The sequence below is a fragment of the Lupinus angustifolius genome, chromosome LG06 (assembly GCF_001865875.1).
Source record: "Lupinus angustifolius cultivar Tanjil chromosome LG06, LupAngTanjil_v1.0, whole genome shotgun sequence".
Classification (NCBI taxonomy): domain Eukaryota; kingdom Viridiplantae; phylum Streptophyta; class Magnoliopsida; order Fabales; family Fabaceae; genus Lupinus; species Lupinus angustifolius.
The window spans coordinates 292471-309425 of NC_032014.1; the positions used below are offsets into that span (position 1 = coordinate 292471).

General features: G+C 35.1%; 3 protein-coding genes across 4 annotated transcripts; all 3 read left to right on the top strand.

Moving 5' to 3' along the window:
- On the top strand, positions 927-8184 carry LOC109348559. The gene is made up of 10 exons (XM_019589039.1): positions 927-1796; positions 1933-2018; positions 2119-2213; positions 2432-2734; positions 2852-3352; positions 3574-4261; positions 4366-4596; positions 4698-4822; positions 5794-6194; positions 6731-8184. Exons 1-10 carry the CDS (start codon positions 978-980, stop codon positions 7904-7906), a joined length of 4425 nt encoding a protein of 1474 aa, XP_019444584.1. The 5' UTR covers positions 927-977; the 3' UTR covers positions 7907-8184.
- LOC109348563 lies at positions 9311-11773 on the top strand. The gene is made up of 5 exons (XM_019589044.1): positions 9311-9413; positions 9690-9825; positions 10591-10684; positions 11275-11355; positions 11459-11773. The coding sequence occupies exons 1-5, from the start codon at positions 9380-9382 to the stop codon at positions 11594-11596; spliced, it is 483 nt and encodes a 160-aa protein (XP_019444589.1). The 5' UTR covers positions 9311-9379; the 3' UTR covers positions 11597-11773.
- Positions 12920-16783, top strand: LOC109348561 (dehydrodolichyl diphosphate synthase complex subunit NUS1-like). 2 transcript variants are annotated; one of them, XM_019589042.1, is made up of 8 exons: positions 12920-13062; positions 13434-13485; positions 14228-14498; positions 14583-14644; positions 15291-15474; positions 15563-15659; positions 16142-16224; positions 16507-16783. In XM_019589042.1, the coding sequence occupies exons 1-8, from the start codon at positions 12935-12937 to the stop codon at positions 16512-16514; spliced, it is 885 nt and encodes a 294-aa protein (XP_019444587.1). In that variant the 5' UTR covers positions 12920-12934; the 3' UTR covers positions 16515-16783. The 2 variants fall into 2 exon arrangements, with proteins under 2 accessions (XP_019444587.1, XP_019444588.1); XM_019589043.1 differs by lacking the exon at positions 12920-13062 and having other exon boundaries at positions 13436-13485; positions 14218-14498.

Here is a 16955-nt window from a genome sequence, read left to right on the forward strand (position 1 = left end):
GATGAATACATCGGAAAAGTTGTGTACTTGCTGCTTCTGATAGGGTGAGCTAATTAAATGGGTTGATGGTTTAGGGTTTCATTTTGTATGTGGAAGGGATTTCATTTTCATGGTCTGTTTGCTCAAATTAATTTGTATTTGCTAAATTGCAATTACTATTAGATTATGGGTTCTGAGACAAATATTTCATTGATTAGAATTTGTGTAGTAAAAGTTGTGGCGGTATCTGTTTAATGTAGTTCAAATGTATTGCAGTGCTGAGAAGGAGTTTTCGGATGCTAGGACCTCGAGTTAGAGTCATCATGATCTTAAGGAGAGCATGTTGAACGATGAAAGGGTAATTTACAATCTGTGCCCTTTCTTAGTTTGTTGCGATCCGTTTTGTTTGGTAATTGTGTTGAAGATGTGAATTAGCAGCCACATGTGAATCACATTATCATCTGATGAACTGAATGACTTGGAAGATGATAAACATTTTCCCTGGCAAGTTGCGATAATTCTTGTGTTTTAGCAATGATGATGAAAAAATCACGAGAGTGGACGATTAGAGATGTTGCCATCTTTAAACGTAAATATAGGCATGTATAAATATGATTGTGTAATGTGCGCACATTGGTCTCAGGATTACCCTGACACCTATTATTAGAACATATCCAAGCAAATCCACCAGTATAGAAAAAGATGAATACTAGGCACTGAACTTCAAAAATATGTTTCACACATATAATAAGATAAGATAAAGCCTGATGCAGCTTGTGCTTTTGATAGATCATTTTAGTCCTATGCAGTAATGTAGTAAGACTTTTGACATTGGAGGGATCTAACCTTGTTAAAATAATTAGCGAGACTTGAATTCTGGCTAGTGGGAGTCAATGTTGAAGGTTTCATCTTTCTTTTAACATCTGCTTCGTTTTGATTAGGTATCTCCTGAATCTGGATAGAAGTTTGTCGAACATTCTGTGCTTCAGAACGCTGATATGAGACTCGAATCGGGGACTTGTAATGTGTGCTCAGCTCCTTGTTCATCTTGCATGCATCTTAACCATGCTCTTAAGAGACCAAAAGCTGAAGAATTTTCTGATGAAAACTGTCGCTTAGCGGAGGCTAATAATAACCAGTGTTCAATGGATGTGGGCAATGTATCTTCTCTTAGGAGCAGAGCGTGTGAAAGCTCGCAGCATGTTATCAGTGGAACCAGTAACATTATCAGTGTAACTTCAAGTCATGATTTTGTGTCTGAAAATGCTGAGAGTGGACAGACTTTGTCAAATAAGTATAAGGATTCCAAATCTTTAGAAGGTCATGATGAGAGCGCTTCTTGTATTAGTAGAGCCAGTGATACTTATTCAGTGAACAATATCCATACAAGGAATAAAGGTATAGGTAGTAACCAAAGTCTGTATGTACAATCTCGAAGTGATAAATCTCTCTCAGGTGATCCCAGCTTAATGCATTGGGATAGGGATTCATGTTCTCATATCCCAGAAATGTCAGAGTGCTCTATCGAGAAGTCTAATTCATCATTGACCAAAGAGAGAGAAACTATTGTTGATTGTGGTGAGAAATCTATTGCCAATAAGGATAGCCTTGTTGACTGTACTGCCAAGGTTTCACCAAAAGTATTCCCGAAGTCAGAAGCAGATAATGATAATGATGTTAAAGATGAAGATCATAATGGTTCAGTCCACAATAGACGGCATAAGAAGACTGAAGAGTTGGTCAAATCACCGGGCATGCAGGAGCCTCAATCTGAACATGAGAGTGATAAATCAGATCTTATGGAACCTGATGTTGATGTTAGTATCTTGGCTTTTCTTTATTTCAGTTTATTTTTTTATGAAACTAAATTTGATAGATATGAAAATGGTTGGAGTGCACTGTAACCATGTCCGAGGAGATACTCAACTCCAACTTTCATTGACTGGAAAATAGGTACAATTGTGTGACATCTGTGGAGATGCTGGTCGTGAGGATCTACTTGCCACATGTAGTATGTGCAGTGATGGTGCAGAGCACACGTATGCATAAAAAACCTCTCTCCTTATTTCTTATCAGCTTTTATCATGTTACAAATTATTTTTCATTAAAATGATTTTTACCCTTATTTCTTTGAATCAGCTACTGCATGCGGGTAATGTTGCAGAAGGTCCCTAAAGGGGACTGGTTATGTGAAGAATGCCAATTCGCCAAAGAGACTGAAAATCTAAGGCTGGGTAAGAGTGAAGCTTTGTATATTATATTTCTTAAAAAAAAGTGCTCTGGCTGAAATTCTACTCCCTTTTATTCTGTGTCTACATATTTTTTCTCGTTCTGGAACTGAATTTTCATGTTCTTGACATTGAGGTTAGCATAAGCATTCAAGCACATATCTGTATCTATGGTTATGCTTGTATACTAGGACATATATGTCGATTTAAATTTTGTGGTTCAGATGTTGAAGAAAAAAAGCCCCCTAATGTTAGTTCAACTTCAGAAGTTGCTGGGAAAAGAATTTCTGGAAACATAGAAGTAGCTCTGGCGGCAAAAAGGCAAGCTCTTGAATCAAGCACAGGGTCACCAAAGATGTTGAGCCCCAAGAAATTAGATCATCTGTCGCGAGAATCTTCATTTAAAAGCTTAGATAAAGGAAAAGTAAAGCCTTGTCACCAGATGCCCATTCGTAACCACTCTGGTGGTGATGACGAAGAAATTGCTCGTTCTGTTTCCATTGGTCTTCAGGGTCAACCTTCAAAGAGTATGGATTAATATTTTATCTATTGTGCTTCACCTCAGATGGGTTCCTTTACAATTTTATATCATGTCTCATAGCGTTTCATTTCTTTCAAGCACCTTTTTTTATTCTTATGAATAGGTACATTGTTAAAGTCTAGTTCATTCAACAACTCAAATTCCAAGCCAAGAGTCAAACTCCTTGATGAAGTTGTTCCCCTAAAACTAAAAGGAGGTGGTGAGCATACGTCTAAGACTATGCGGATGACAAGCAAATCAATGTTATTCAAATCCTCAAGTTTGGGTCGTTCAAATTCAACTGAATCAAAAGTTAAAGCGATTTCGCCTACTAAGTCTGCAACTTCTCAGGAGTTGAAAGGATCAAGACATTCAAAAGAATCAGGCCCATTTGACAGGAAGCTTCCATTTAGGATTGATCGGCCTGTGGCATGTTCATCAACGCCTAGTTCTTTTTCCACATCTAAGGGTGATCAGAAGCTTACTCCTCGTGGTGAAACCACTAAGTCTTCATCAGTTAACAACAGTCGAGAGTTGAAGGCTAACTCAGACGGAAAGTTCAGTACATTGTCAAAGTCAGAAAGTAATATAAACCGTAAAAGTTTGAACCCTCAAGTTAGTTCAGGTGAAGCATATTATTGCTTCTGTTATAGTATTTTCTTTTTACGGTTTATGTTTTGGGTCAAGTTGTTATTGATATTTCAGTTTCAGTTTAATAAAGCTATCATCTTTGTTTCTCCCCTCATTTTATTTTCAATAGGAGCATCTTGCATAGTGGATTTTGTGCTAGTAATTATATTATCTGCAAAGGCTATTTCTTATTGAGTTATTCTTTGAGTTTTGCAGAGACAACGTCAACCAGTGTTGATGAAGCTGTGCAGGAAGTATTGCCTCGATCGCGAAAGACAGCAAATCAGGATGAGAAAACTAGAGATAGTTCCCGTGATCATGTGACACCGGCTGTTATTACTGCTTCAATTAGCTCATTCTGTAAAAAATGCAGGGAATTTGACCATTCTCCAGAATATTGCACAGCTAGTAGTACAAATGAATCTGGTGCTGTAGTATCTGACACTGCCTTATGTAGTACAAAAGAAGAGACGCATAAAGGTAGTAAGTTGAAAGCAGCAATTCAGGCTGCTTTGCTTCGACGGCCTGAAATATACACGAAGAAAAACATATCTGGTCAAACTGGTGAGCTTTCTACATCCGACAAAGACCCGAATGGTGAAGCCAGTTCGCAAGATGAAGTGTTGGTTTCCGGCACGCTGAAGAATTGTATAACTTCTGATAAAACCCACGAACAGCAGGAAATCCCTGAGAGTTCCTCATCTGCTTCTTCCAAATGTTTGTCTGCCAATGATTTGAAGCAACTTAACTCGTGTCGAACTGGTTTTTTTCCCCAACCAGGATTAAATTCTGTTGGTCTTGCTGCTGTAAAGCCTTTAATGAGAGACATGTCTGATAATGCCTTGGCAATCTCAAGTGTTCTTTCAAGGATGTCAGCCATTCCAGAATATGAATACATCTGGCAGTATGAAACATATTTTGATAAACTAGTTTGTCTTTAGTTCTTGCTTTATTACTTGTGTTTTGCAATCAGGCGGGCTTTACATTAGCTTTGTTGTTTTCATGCAGGGGTGTCTTTGAATTGCATAGAAATGTAAAGTCTCCTGACTCGTGTAATGGAATTCAGGCACATTTATCCTCTTGTGCTTCTCCCAAGGTTCTTGAGGTAGTGAACAGGTTTCCGCCCAAAGTTCCTCTTGTTGAAGTTTCTCGTTTAAGCACATGGCCTTCACAATTTCATCAAGGCACTGTTACAGAATTTAGTATTGCTCTTTACTTCTTTGCCAAAGATATTGAAAGGCAAGTATATGAATATCATTCCTTTATCGACAATAGGCCACAAAGTGCAAGCATATCTCTTTGTTGTATTTATTGACTTTTTTGGTGATGTTTTCATACAGTTATGAAAGACACTACAAGGGTCTACTGGACCACATGATTAGAAATGATTTAGCACTTAAAGGAATTTTCGATGGTGTCGAACTTCTCATATTCCCATCCAACCAGCTTCCTGAAAATTCACAGCGTAAGGAATTACTCCACACTTTTCCAAACAATACAAAATAGTAAGCAATTTTGACCATGGTTTTGGAGCTTCTGTTGAAGTATATGCCTAGATTAATGTTCATATAGAGCAGAAATTCAGTTCATATACAATTTTGAAATGTCTTTGGGAAAGACAGCTTGCTTCTGTTCTGAAGTGTATTTTAGATTGTATTTTTTTGTAGAAGGACCAAGTTACTTGGGTGAATATATGTTTGATTGATGATCCCTATTCATTTTGATTCAAGATTCTAATCTTGTATGTTGTTTTACACAATATTGAAATTCTGAGTGAGACTAGCATAGATGAATTGCAAATAAGGTTGCGAAGAACGAAACTGTTTTATATTGAATATGTATGATAGACACTGGTATCTATGTAGAAGAGATTAAGAACAGAAATTGAAAGGAAAAGCCCCTAACTCAGAATCAACACGATTCTGATAGGGTTCTAGTACTTTTATTGAATTTAAGCAAGAATAGAAGTAGGATTACAAGATTTGTCCCCTCAAGGATCCCTGGATCCTTGTGTTCTTCACTGATTCCTAAATCAGTTGAATTCTCAAAACAAAAGCTAACTTCTCCCTAACTAACTCTGCTATTTATAGCAGTTAGTTACCTAACTGATTCTAACTACCCAAGGGTAGGAAGGGAAAGTTGGTTATTCTATCCAAACTCTCCTCTTTCCCCTTTTATACACGTTTTTAATAAGTGGCTTAGTATTGGCCTTATCAATGTACTTAGATAAAAGCGCTAATTTGACATTGCATTCCGTAGGCATTAGTTTGTCTGTAGTGCTAAGTTTTGACCAACCTTTTGTTCCCATTTATATCATTCCATGGCTGAATTTCATAATGCATATCTATGTATACCTTTTTTAGTAAGAAAAATAAACTGTTCAAATTCACTTATTACTACATATGAAAGATTGCTGAAAATCCTACTTTTTGGCAGGTTGGAATATGTTGTTTTTCTTATGGGGTGTATTTAGGGGGAGGAGGACCAATCATTTAGATTCTGCAAAAAAGATTTGTATTCCCAGTTTGAATTCAGTGCCAGCTGAGGAGGATTCAACTGCTGTTGTGACTTGTTCTGAACGGCACTGTTCACCAAAGCCGATGGATGAAGTATCAACCACTCATGATAAAACATGCAGTGAATTTCCCCCATCCACATCTTTAGACCAAGGTCAGATTACTGTTCGTAGGAATATTGATATCAATGACCCGTCACATTTGGTCTCACAAGGAAACTTAGAGAAGCAACATAGTAGAATCAACAGCCAATCAACATCAGCAGCTCCAACAAGCTGTAAATTGTTATTTCAAGAAATGAAATCCACTGGTTTGCCCCTGGTAACGTTCTTATCCTTAAATGCATTATTTGTTACCTGATACTGATAGACTAAATATTATGTTTTCATTGATATGAATATGCTCATATGCACTTGCTGAGTCAATATTGTTATCTAATCCCCAAACTATTTAAGTTAGAGATGCTATTGACTCCCTAGATGGACTGTGGAAATTGCTTTGTACAATTTTTGTTTTGCCTTTGATGGTCCTACTATGTAATTTCTGCACAGCCTAGTTGATCGTTTTTGTATTGGGTGGGCACCCCTTGTGCTCAGCTTAATACAATTTTTCTTTACCAAAAAAATATAATAAGGTAATGCTGGTATAAGACCCACTTAACCATTTCTTTGATGGGAAGACTCCAAGTGAATGAAATCCAGTGTGTTAGTATGAAATCCCAGAGATGAATGCGCCCTTGTATGCGTCTAACTTTTTGTTGCTCATAAACTATATAGTTTGAACTGTATTTGCCTTGGAGATTACTAATTAGAACATGGTTTTTTAAAAAGATGTTCATGACTTATCCCTTTATGCAGAAAGATAGTGTACTGGGACATGGACAGTTCATAGAGTCTAATCCTCCTGAAGCATTGGGAACTAGTGTAAGTAGTAGGATTGTGGAAACAGACACTGGTTGTGATATTTCTGTCAACGAAGAAAGAGGTGCTGTAAGCAATGTTGGTATAGATAAAATTTCGCAGAGAATTAAAAGTGAGGAAGATCAGCCAAGTCCCAAGAGGAAACAGAAAGAAAGTTGTCACTATATTGACTTGGAAGTAACTATTGGCAATGAAGGAGGAGGTGCTGCATGTAACAGTAGCAAGGATAAAGTTTCAGTGAGAACGGATTGTGATGAAGATCAGCAAACACCTAAGGGCAAACTGAACGATGATCGTTGTATTGACTTGGAGGCAACTATTGGCGATCGGGAAGGAGATGCTGCAAGCATTATTAGTAAGGATAAAATTCATGAGAAAATGGAGAGCAATGAATATCAGCGACGGCCTAAGTGGAAACAGAAAGTAAATGATCATTATATTGACTTAGAGGCAACTTTGGACACAATTATGCAAGCTTCTGCAATTAGTTATCAGAAAGTGCCTTCGAACAACGTAAATGGCAAATCCAGAGATGGAGGAAGTTCTAGCAAGAAGCGGCAGACAGGTTTAGGCGGGATTTATGGGAGCTGCAGTTCTGGAGGTAGAGACTCATTTAATGACAATTTCACATCTCTAGATAATGATCTTGGTTCTTGTTCTTCAGTCCAGGACAAATTATGTGAAGAAGCTTGTGATGGGAAAATCATTTGCGAGGACTTGGGAGCGATTGAAAGAACCTTCTTCCCTGTTAGTGGCTCACAGTTGGATCTGAATAGCGTGCCATTGAAAGGACCTCATGAATACCAGGATGGATTTCAACTTGGGTTTCCGAATCTAGATCTTGCTCTAAGCGGTAAAACAGAATCACCAACGCCACCACCTAAGGGTATGGCGCCTTTCTCGGCTGGGACATTAGAGAAGAAAAATAGCCAGGAAGAGCATCCAGATATGTCAGCCAAGGCACATGAGGATGATGGTAGTGCTGCATCTCTTTCCCTTTCTCTAGCTTTTCCATCTTCAAACAAGGAACACAAAAAAGCAGAGCTTTTGTCTGATGGGCACCTTGTCAATACACCACCCTTTTTCCTTTTTGGGAGATTCACAGACAAATAAAGTTGCTGCTATTTCCAATCATGTACATTTTGTTGTTTCAGATAGGCCTATCATGTATGATAATCTTCAAATACAAAGGGAGCCAGTGTCCTCAACAAGAGTCAATAAGTTTGTTCCTTTTACCTTTTTTATTTACTCCTTTGTCAAATACATGTTTTTATGTTAGTATTAGTAAGGTTTTTGGTTTAAGAGTTAAGGGTGTTTGTATATATTGAGAGTTGAAGCCTATCATAATTTCTGAAATGTTAAAAGGAAAGGAACTTGTGGATCACTTTTTTTATGGCCGGGTTTCCTCTCTTCCTGCCTCCATTCTCTCTCCCTCTCTCTCTCACTTCCCCGGATGAATATTTCAATTCCATGTCTTCACCCCACATTATACTTGTAAAAACTGGTTCGTACCGACCAGTTCAACCGGTGAACAGTCTTAATATCGATACGGTACAATAATTATACCAGTCATGTAATCAACTGGCCAAAACTGCTCATACAGCCGATTTTTCAATTGACCGTATTAGTCATACCAGTCGGCTTTTATTTAAAAATATTTTTTACAGAAAATAAAATATTGGGTTTTTATTAATTTTTCAACATTAATGTTAATATATTATATATGTATATCTAATTTTGCTAATATCGATTTAATTAATGAACCATCGATTGAACTGTTATACTATTATACCAGTATGCTAACTAGTTTGATAACAGTGTGATATTAATAACACTGCATTATGCTACAACTTTTGATTATAAATTTATTTATTATTCTCTTTTCACCTCTATTTCTCAGTTTTTAATGTAGTTTTGAATGTGGATTTAACTAAGTTTATTATAATCAAATCATATCAACTTCTTACTTCATTTGATGATTTCTTAAACTATGAGCAATACTTTAAACATTAAAAATTAGAAATGGGGGAGTAAATTTGGAAATTAAATTGCTGTTTTTCTGCTTTGGCATTAATTCAGTCTATAAAATGTGTTCAAAGTCAAAACAGCCTGCAGTTAAAAAAGGCAATTGGAGAAAATGTCATGTGATTGTGATGAGCACCAATCAAATTGTGATGTATATTTATAGAACAAAATGTGTAGCTTCTTTTTAATCTTTGATACTTGATGTGTGAAAAATATATTGGATTCTCACTAATTCCCAGAATAATCGAAGATCACTTGGGCATTAGATGGTTTTTGGTTATAAAAAATGTTCACAATTACTATAAGATGTCTACATTTAATAAAGATTACAAAATCTTGGAAATCATAAGAAGTTAAAAGAAGTGTTAGAATTTATTTTATCATCTAAAAAAAGAGAAGTGTTAGATCAATTACTTAATAGAAAATTAGAAATAGTGATGATGAGATTATTTTTGAGTGAGAAAAGTTACATTACATAGATGAATAAAACAAATTAATTTGGAGATAAATAAAACATTTCTCTTCTACCTACACCATTTCTTCTCTCTCTCTCTCTCTCTCATGGCTACTTGTTTCGCACCATTCTCTATCTCCGGTAAAATTTTATTCTTTTCGTTACCCTTTGCTTCCTACGACTCAACCTTTCTCAAATTACACGCTCTTTCACAAAATAATCTACTTTTTTATTTATCTCAAATCCCGTTCCCTTCATTTCTAGGGTTTTATTAATTACCATTTCTTTAATTCTTTTGCTTATGCGAATTGAGATTATTTGTTGAATGTAAGCTGCAATAATTAAGTTTTTTGTTTCAGTGTTTTGATTGAAATTAACGTGTTTTTGAGGTTGTTGCTTTAATTGGTGAATGAATAGGTGTAAATCATGTGAACTCACCTGAGCTTTGGTTAACAAAGCGTAATCGATTGTCACCAAAGGTGCTAACTTTTCAAACAAAATCAAATCTTGTGAGCAGGAGGAACCGTTCTTCTTCAATTTGTGCAGAATACAGGTATGCCATTTTCAGACCACTTTAAATTTGGGTTTCTTGCAAATTCAAGAAAATAATTTCTAGTTTCTTGTTTTTTTGGATCTTGAAATTGAGTTAAAGGGCGTATTTTGATAAATAGTTTCATTAAGCGCTTATTCAAATAAGCTTCTTTTGAAGTAAGTTAAAAAGAACTTGTTTTCTTAGTGCTTCTCTGACAAGCTTATCAAAATAAACTAAAGATAGTTTATAGGAAGGGTTGTAAACTATTTTTATAGGTTATTCTCATAAATTCATTTAAGCTCTTGATTACCTCTTATGAATGCTCCTTAACCATTATAATCCAACCCAAATGCCATATTCTTTTGAATGTTTATTATTGATCTTTAAGTACTAAATTTCAGGAATTATGTTTTTGTGTTATATGGTGAAGGTGTTGCTTTTCAACCACCTACAGTTCTAGCTTATCTTTCATGCTAACCTTCCATACCTGTTGCTATGATTAAGTTAAACCTTTCAACAAAGGGCTAGATTTCACTGTGTACCTTAGAAATTAGTGAATGGGCTTCAAAAACTGCTTTCTTTGTGATGAATTAGAAAGAAAAAATGGTACTGCCTGATTCATTTCATTATTTCTGAGAATTCTTTGGTGCTAATTCGTCTTTAAACTTGGAAATGCACATGGCAGTGGATTTTATTCACTGCTTGTTTTGGAAGATTATGTAAAGATTCACTGTTCTCTCTATTCATTTGTTGTTCTCTCTTTATACTGTCTGGTACCTTGTGCAGCGATAATAGAGGAGGTGGTGGTGGGGATTTTCTTGCTGGCTTTCTTCTGGGTGGTGCAGTTCTTGGAACTGTAGCTTATATCTTTGCTCCTCAGGTGGTTTCACACTTTAATTTATAATTTATTAAGTCTAGAAAGTTGAAGTGAAATCAGGATCTATTGAACAAGCTTGATTATACTATGCACTATTCATAAGAAAGTAAAAGGAAGACCAGTTTAAGACGTGTAGATGGCTACTTCTGATAATAAAAAATTGTTTAACAAAGATATGCTGTAATGACAGGAATCACTCAACAATGAACTCTTCATTGTTGAATAAATTACTGTTGTTTCTTTACTCAGTGGAACATTTATAGACATCATTATGATAGATGTCTATAAAAGTATGTTGCTAACTTTCCCATCCTTGAATGTAATCATATGCCCCAAGTACTGTAAAAGTGTTCTCTTAATGAAACTTTAAATAGCTTAAAATTCTAGTCACATTGTATCATTTACTATTTTCTTGCCTATAAGAGTCATCAGTTACTTTTGTCATGGCTACAAGGGTCATCTTGGTATTATCCATTTTAGCATTGCATATTCTTTTTTATCACTATTTACTCATGACATATTTTCAATGCCGTTTTTCAGGCTCCTAATATGCCTGTAAGTTTGGATGTTAAACTTCATTTTGTGTGATGCAGATCAGAAGATCTCTGCTTAACGAAGATGAATATGGGTTTCGCAAGGCCAAAAGACCAATATATTACGACGAGGGGTTAGAGGTATTTAGGGTTCTCGCTTGGATTTATATTAAACTGTACCATTCCATATTAGAATATGCTGAATTCGTTATAGTAATTATGTTATGATGTTTTCCAAAAGCAGAGGACGAGGCAGACCTTGAATGAAAAGATTAGTCAACTAAATTCTGCCATTGATAATGTATCGTCGCGTTTGAGAGGTGGCAATAACGTGCCTGCTGCACCTATCGAAAATGATCCTGAAGTGGAAGCCACCTTGTGAAATGCTTCAGTGTGTCAATGATGCTGTCAAAGGAATTGGAATATGACTAATATAGTAAAAGCTATCAAAATTTTACCTTTCTATTTCCTTCTTTTATGGATTATTTAGTACTTTTGCATGATACAGTTTGTATTATGGAGATTATACCATACTCTGTATTCATAGTTTTAAATATCACTTTTTTTTCTCTGTTAACCAAAGGTAATCCTTTACCAAGTAAAGAACCAATTCTTTTTCGGCGAATGTTTGTTGCTTCCGACAAATGTCTTGGCATTATACAGTATCTAGGGATCGAATGAGATTTTATTCGACGCAAATATCACATGAAGAAGCAGTTGCTGATATACATGTATAAAAAATTGATTTAACAATCGGATGACACTGCAGTAACAATAGATGACAAGAGTGAGAGTATTGTGAAGGTTTGTTGATAATCAAAGGTATTCCCCTGTCCTTTCGGTAAGTCGTTAATCTATTTCGAGGTGTGATTTTTCCTCCAGGCAAATATTGATCAAAGGAGTGAACATTGATCTTTGACCTTATATGATAACATGTAAATAGTGGATCTTTACAAGCGTATATCATTTGCCAAGTGGTAAATCATTTAATATTGGTAATAAAATAAAATACAAATTTCGACCTTGAGTGAGTTGGAATCCCTCTTTTGACAAACTAAATTTCAGTTTGAAATTTGTATCTTATAGAATGAGGGTTTAAAATGTTAAAGTCTAGAGTTGGGAGTGTGAGATTTCATGGATGTGAGCAGAGGGAGGATTTTTGCTATCCCACAGTTTGTGTCATTCTATGTGTCATGAGCTTGTGATTGATAAAAAAAATATATCTAGAATAACATAAATTGTGGGATTTGTACCGATTAGCATATTTGCAAAAATAAAGGATTAAGAAGATAACATTCTAAATTGAGTTTGAAATCTATGCATGTAAAGTTTTCTACATTCTCGGTACATCAGCAACCATTGATTTGTATTACTTACACTATCAGTGTATATATATTAAATCCTTCTAAATCTAAAATTGTGAATGATGTAAGAGTGTTGAATTCTCGTAAGAATATTTAATTTTTAGTTTGAAATTATTGTTACGCCCACATTTTGTAACCCTTTTATTTTGGGTCAAGGGTGGTTTGAAAGTTGGATGGAAGTGGAAAGTTTTGTGAAGAAAGAAGTTACCTAAAGTGAACAAAAATGGTTGATTTTTGATAAAGGAAAAGGATAAAAGAAAGAAGAATCTGGTGCGTTTAATGTTCATAATGCATATTCCACATGACATGATAAATGAACATAACTACACAAACTAACCATAATTCCTGGGCCATGCATGGTTAGTGCTGCTTCCCTTCCGGACTATTTTAAATTACTATTATGCCCCCTCCCTTTTTATCATATATCTATCTATCTTACATTCTTACCTGATACAGTTGTGAAATTGCACTTCGTCTTGTGTTGGTAACTTCTCTCTCTCTCTCTCTCTCTCTCTCTCTCTCTCTCTCTCATGCTTCTTTCATGTTATTTATTTCATTCAATTTAACTCATCTATCGCTGTATTATTTTTATGGATTCACCCTTCTTCTTTTATTCACATTCATTAACGATTCTCTGATGTTTTCATTCTCAACCCGATTGCACCATTATTGTCAATTTTGGTTGAGAATTGCGAGGAAAAACTTACCCTAGCACCAAAATGAAACAAAAAAAGTTACAAGACTCAATGAAATACAGAAAATCTCGGTGTTTGATTTTCATGACAAGTAGGAAACATGCCAATGCTATAACATCTCTTTTGAAATTGACGGGATTTCTCGTTTTCATTCTTGTAGGATTATGGCTTTGAGGTATGGAGCTCGCAAGTTGTCTCATCCCATTCTCACTGTAAGTCGGAAAATCTTCAGCCCTCTTTGAATCACATGTTCACGATTTTAGTATTAGTCATTAATTCTTTGTAAGAAATTGAAAAACCCTGTGATCTTATGCAGCTAATCCTTTGAATTCTATTAATATGTACACACAAAATGGTTGGCTTAAAAGGCTTCAGTTCTGTAATCCTAGTACAAAACCAAAACAAAGCAGGAAAAAATGACTACATAAGTACATAGTGAAATTTAATAGATCTGTAGTTCATACTTCATACCTGTTCTTTAAGAAACTACTACTAATCTAAATGCATGTCTCAATTCTCAAACTGATAATACTGAATAAGTATATACACATATACTAAAAGAAAAATAGATTATATTTATGACATTTCAATATAACTTCATCTGTTAACATGATCTTTATTAGAGAAAAGAGCTGATAGTCTGAGTAGTTCTCTATGTGTAAAGATAAGAGTGTTGTAATCTTAGCTTAGAGGTGGAATGGTTATACAGCTGTTGTGGACATCTCTAATTCTCTAAGCCAGCTAGCTTTAAGTACCAAACTGTGTAATCCCTCCATTATTTATTCATTACAATAACTTATTATTGTTGTTTCATAACTGTACCCAATTTATAGTTCAACGTGGTGAAATTTAACATAAGTGGCTAGTCTATGCAACTGAGCTCATAGCCCACTTTTCCATTAAATCTAAAATTTGAAATTTCACTCATTGTGGGCTTTATTAAGGCTTGTACAGATTGTCAATCTTGGGCTTCAACTACTATGGTACATTCTGCAAACAGTTGTCAGCATATGGTATTTCATATCAGCCATGGCTAATTTATTTGAAAGCTATTTCATCTCTTATGGATTTTTGAAGAAATACAAGTCTCTTCATTTAGAAAACCTCCGGTACCTTGCTATTGTGATAGAAAGTGAAGATGCTCATCAGACTTCAAAAGTTGTTAAGCTTTTACGCTGGCTGGACTCCATCGGTGTAAAGAATGTATGCCTCTATGACATGAATGGTATGAACAGCCTGGAGAATAAGTGAGGGGGATCTTTCTTTTTCTAAGGTCATATTATAATGTTTTCCTTTAACTTTATTCTAGGAGTGCTGAAGAAGTCTAAGGAAGCCATATTCCAAAAATTGAAGAATGCAAAATCCATAGAGGTGCCATATACATTTTCTTTTTTAGTTTGCTTCTTTCTTAATATAAGAATAAACTTCTCTCCTGGTTTATGATATTAACTAGCTTTTGAACAAACAGTGCATCTTATGTGTTTTCCATATTAATCACATGGTTTTGGTGAGTTTAGATTTAATACATCGTTATGGTAGGTTGAAAATAGGGGGAGAGAAAAGCAAGTGGGCTAGAAGGTTAGTTTTAGGTGTCATGATGGTAGGTTGAAAATAGGATTGATAGAAAGTAGGCATGAAAAAAATACCTTCGAACCCACAGCAAAAATTCTCTGCAAATATGAGTTGAAAAGGGAGAGAAAACACAGTGTACAGCATCCAAGTTTGTTTTTGTTTTTTTTCCATAACTACCCATCCTGATATCAAGAAAACTTTTGTATTTTCATTTTAAAAGAAGTTCCTTTTCTTCTTCCACATTTAAATAAGGGCAAATAAAAAATAACAATCTTATTTAATTTATTATCATTTTCTTCACACGTCCAAACCATGTTGTTACGAAGTATGGTTAAATCACTTAAATGGCTCATTCGGTGGCCATCACTGTCAAGTCTCAATAGTCAACAGTTAGTTCTACTATCTTAACACCTGTTTAATCTGATCTAGCATTAACTCAGTGCAGGAAACTAATGAAGCTGTCACAAAACATGTTCCAGATCACATGACTTTAGAAATTGTTTCCTACGTGGATGGGAAGGAGGCAGTGGCAAAAGCAGCCAACTTGATTTTCGTGGACAAACTGAAACAACATAACTTGGGTGGAGAATTGTCTGAGACGCACCTGAATGAGGCGCTGCAGATTGTTGGTCTGTTTGCTTCCTGAACATACTACTACTAGTAATTTAAAGAATTAATTTACTTACCCGACTAATTATTATCTTGTTTTACTTTCAGGCTTCAAAGGTCCCGAACCTGATCTTTTACTGGTTTATGGACCTGTGAGGTGCCACCTTGGTTTTCCTGCATGGAGAATGCGGTATACGGAGATTGTGTAAGTTTTCTCTAGGACATGATCCATTAATTGTTGTTGTCATATGTGCCATAGTAAAATTAATACCTTGCTTGTTGCTTAAGTGCAAATGTTTCTATGTATAAAAGCTAAAAGCAACAGCAACTCTGTTTTATGGTTTTTTGTTCTTTACTAGGCATATCAACTAGGATTAGTTTGTTAATGATTATCAGAAATAGAACTCCGAATAAACGAAATTAGTTGTAATCTTTTGAGTAGTCAGATAGTTGGATCTATTTTGTTGTTTCTCTTTATTTGCTTTCTTAATCTCTCTCTTCCTGCTATATTTTCATTCTCTGGTAAAAAATATGTGGAGAGTTGCTACTCTTTCACAGTTCTACTATGCAGCATTATAGCCTTTAAAATAAAATTCCATGACAAGGCTGTGTGTTGATCATAAGAAGTTCCATTTTTACGCACTTTCTGTTTTTCTTTGAATAGGTTCTGACTTATTTTTATTACAGACATATGGGTTCATTGAGTTCCATGAGATATGGTTCCTTGATAAAAGCCATTTACATCTTCACAAAAGTAAACCAAAACTATGGTAAGTGTTCTCTTTACTGAGAGTCATTTGCTGTTCTTTCAACGGTTTGACCCCCAAGAAATGTTTAATTTTTTTATATTTATTTTTATTAGTTTATATTTTTTCCCTCCATATTATTACGTATGATGTTAAATAAAGTTCCTCTAGAGTGAGCAAGTATAGACCACTAATTTTAATAGGTTCAGATCTTAATGCACTTTAGATTAAAAGGTGATACACCCTTGTAAGCTATATTTTTAGAAGAGCTTTTTCCTATGATGTTGCCTTTGGGATTGCAAACAGGTACATAGCGAAGGAATCTGAAAGGTTGATTGTGCAAGGACTAAATAGGCGTGAAGAGTTGAAAAAATCTAGTTACAAATATCTTTCTAGAGGAAGGGCTTCAGTAAGAGAAATAGAAGTGCAAGTCACTATTTAGTTTCACTATTACTTTTTATAAAAAAAAAACTGATTGTACTATCTTCACCATTTCTTATGGTTATATATTCAAACCTGTGTCATTTACAACAGCATCAAGTGAATGTCTTAAACTTTCAATCATTGGACAGTTTGAAGAATAGTTAATGTGCACACAAGTTGGTTTGGTATAGATGGAGATAAAAGTAGTTAATATACATGTGGACCTAGTCGTAGAGAAGGAACGTGGATAGATAATATGTATGGCTTTGAATTCTTTTCATAAATGGGTTTTGTAGAGTGTAGAATAAGGTTGTTATAATGAAATTTAAATG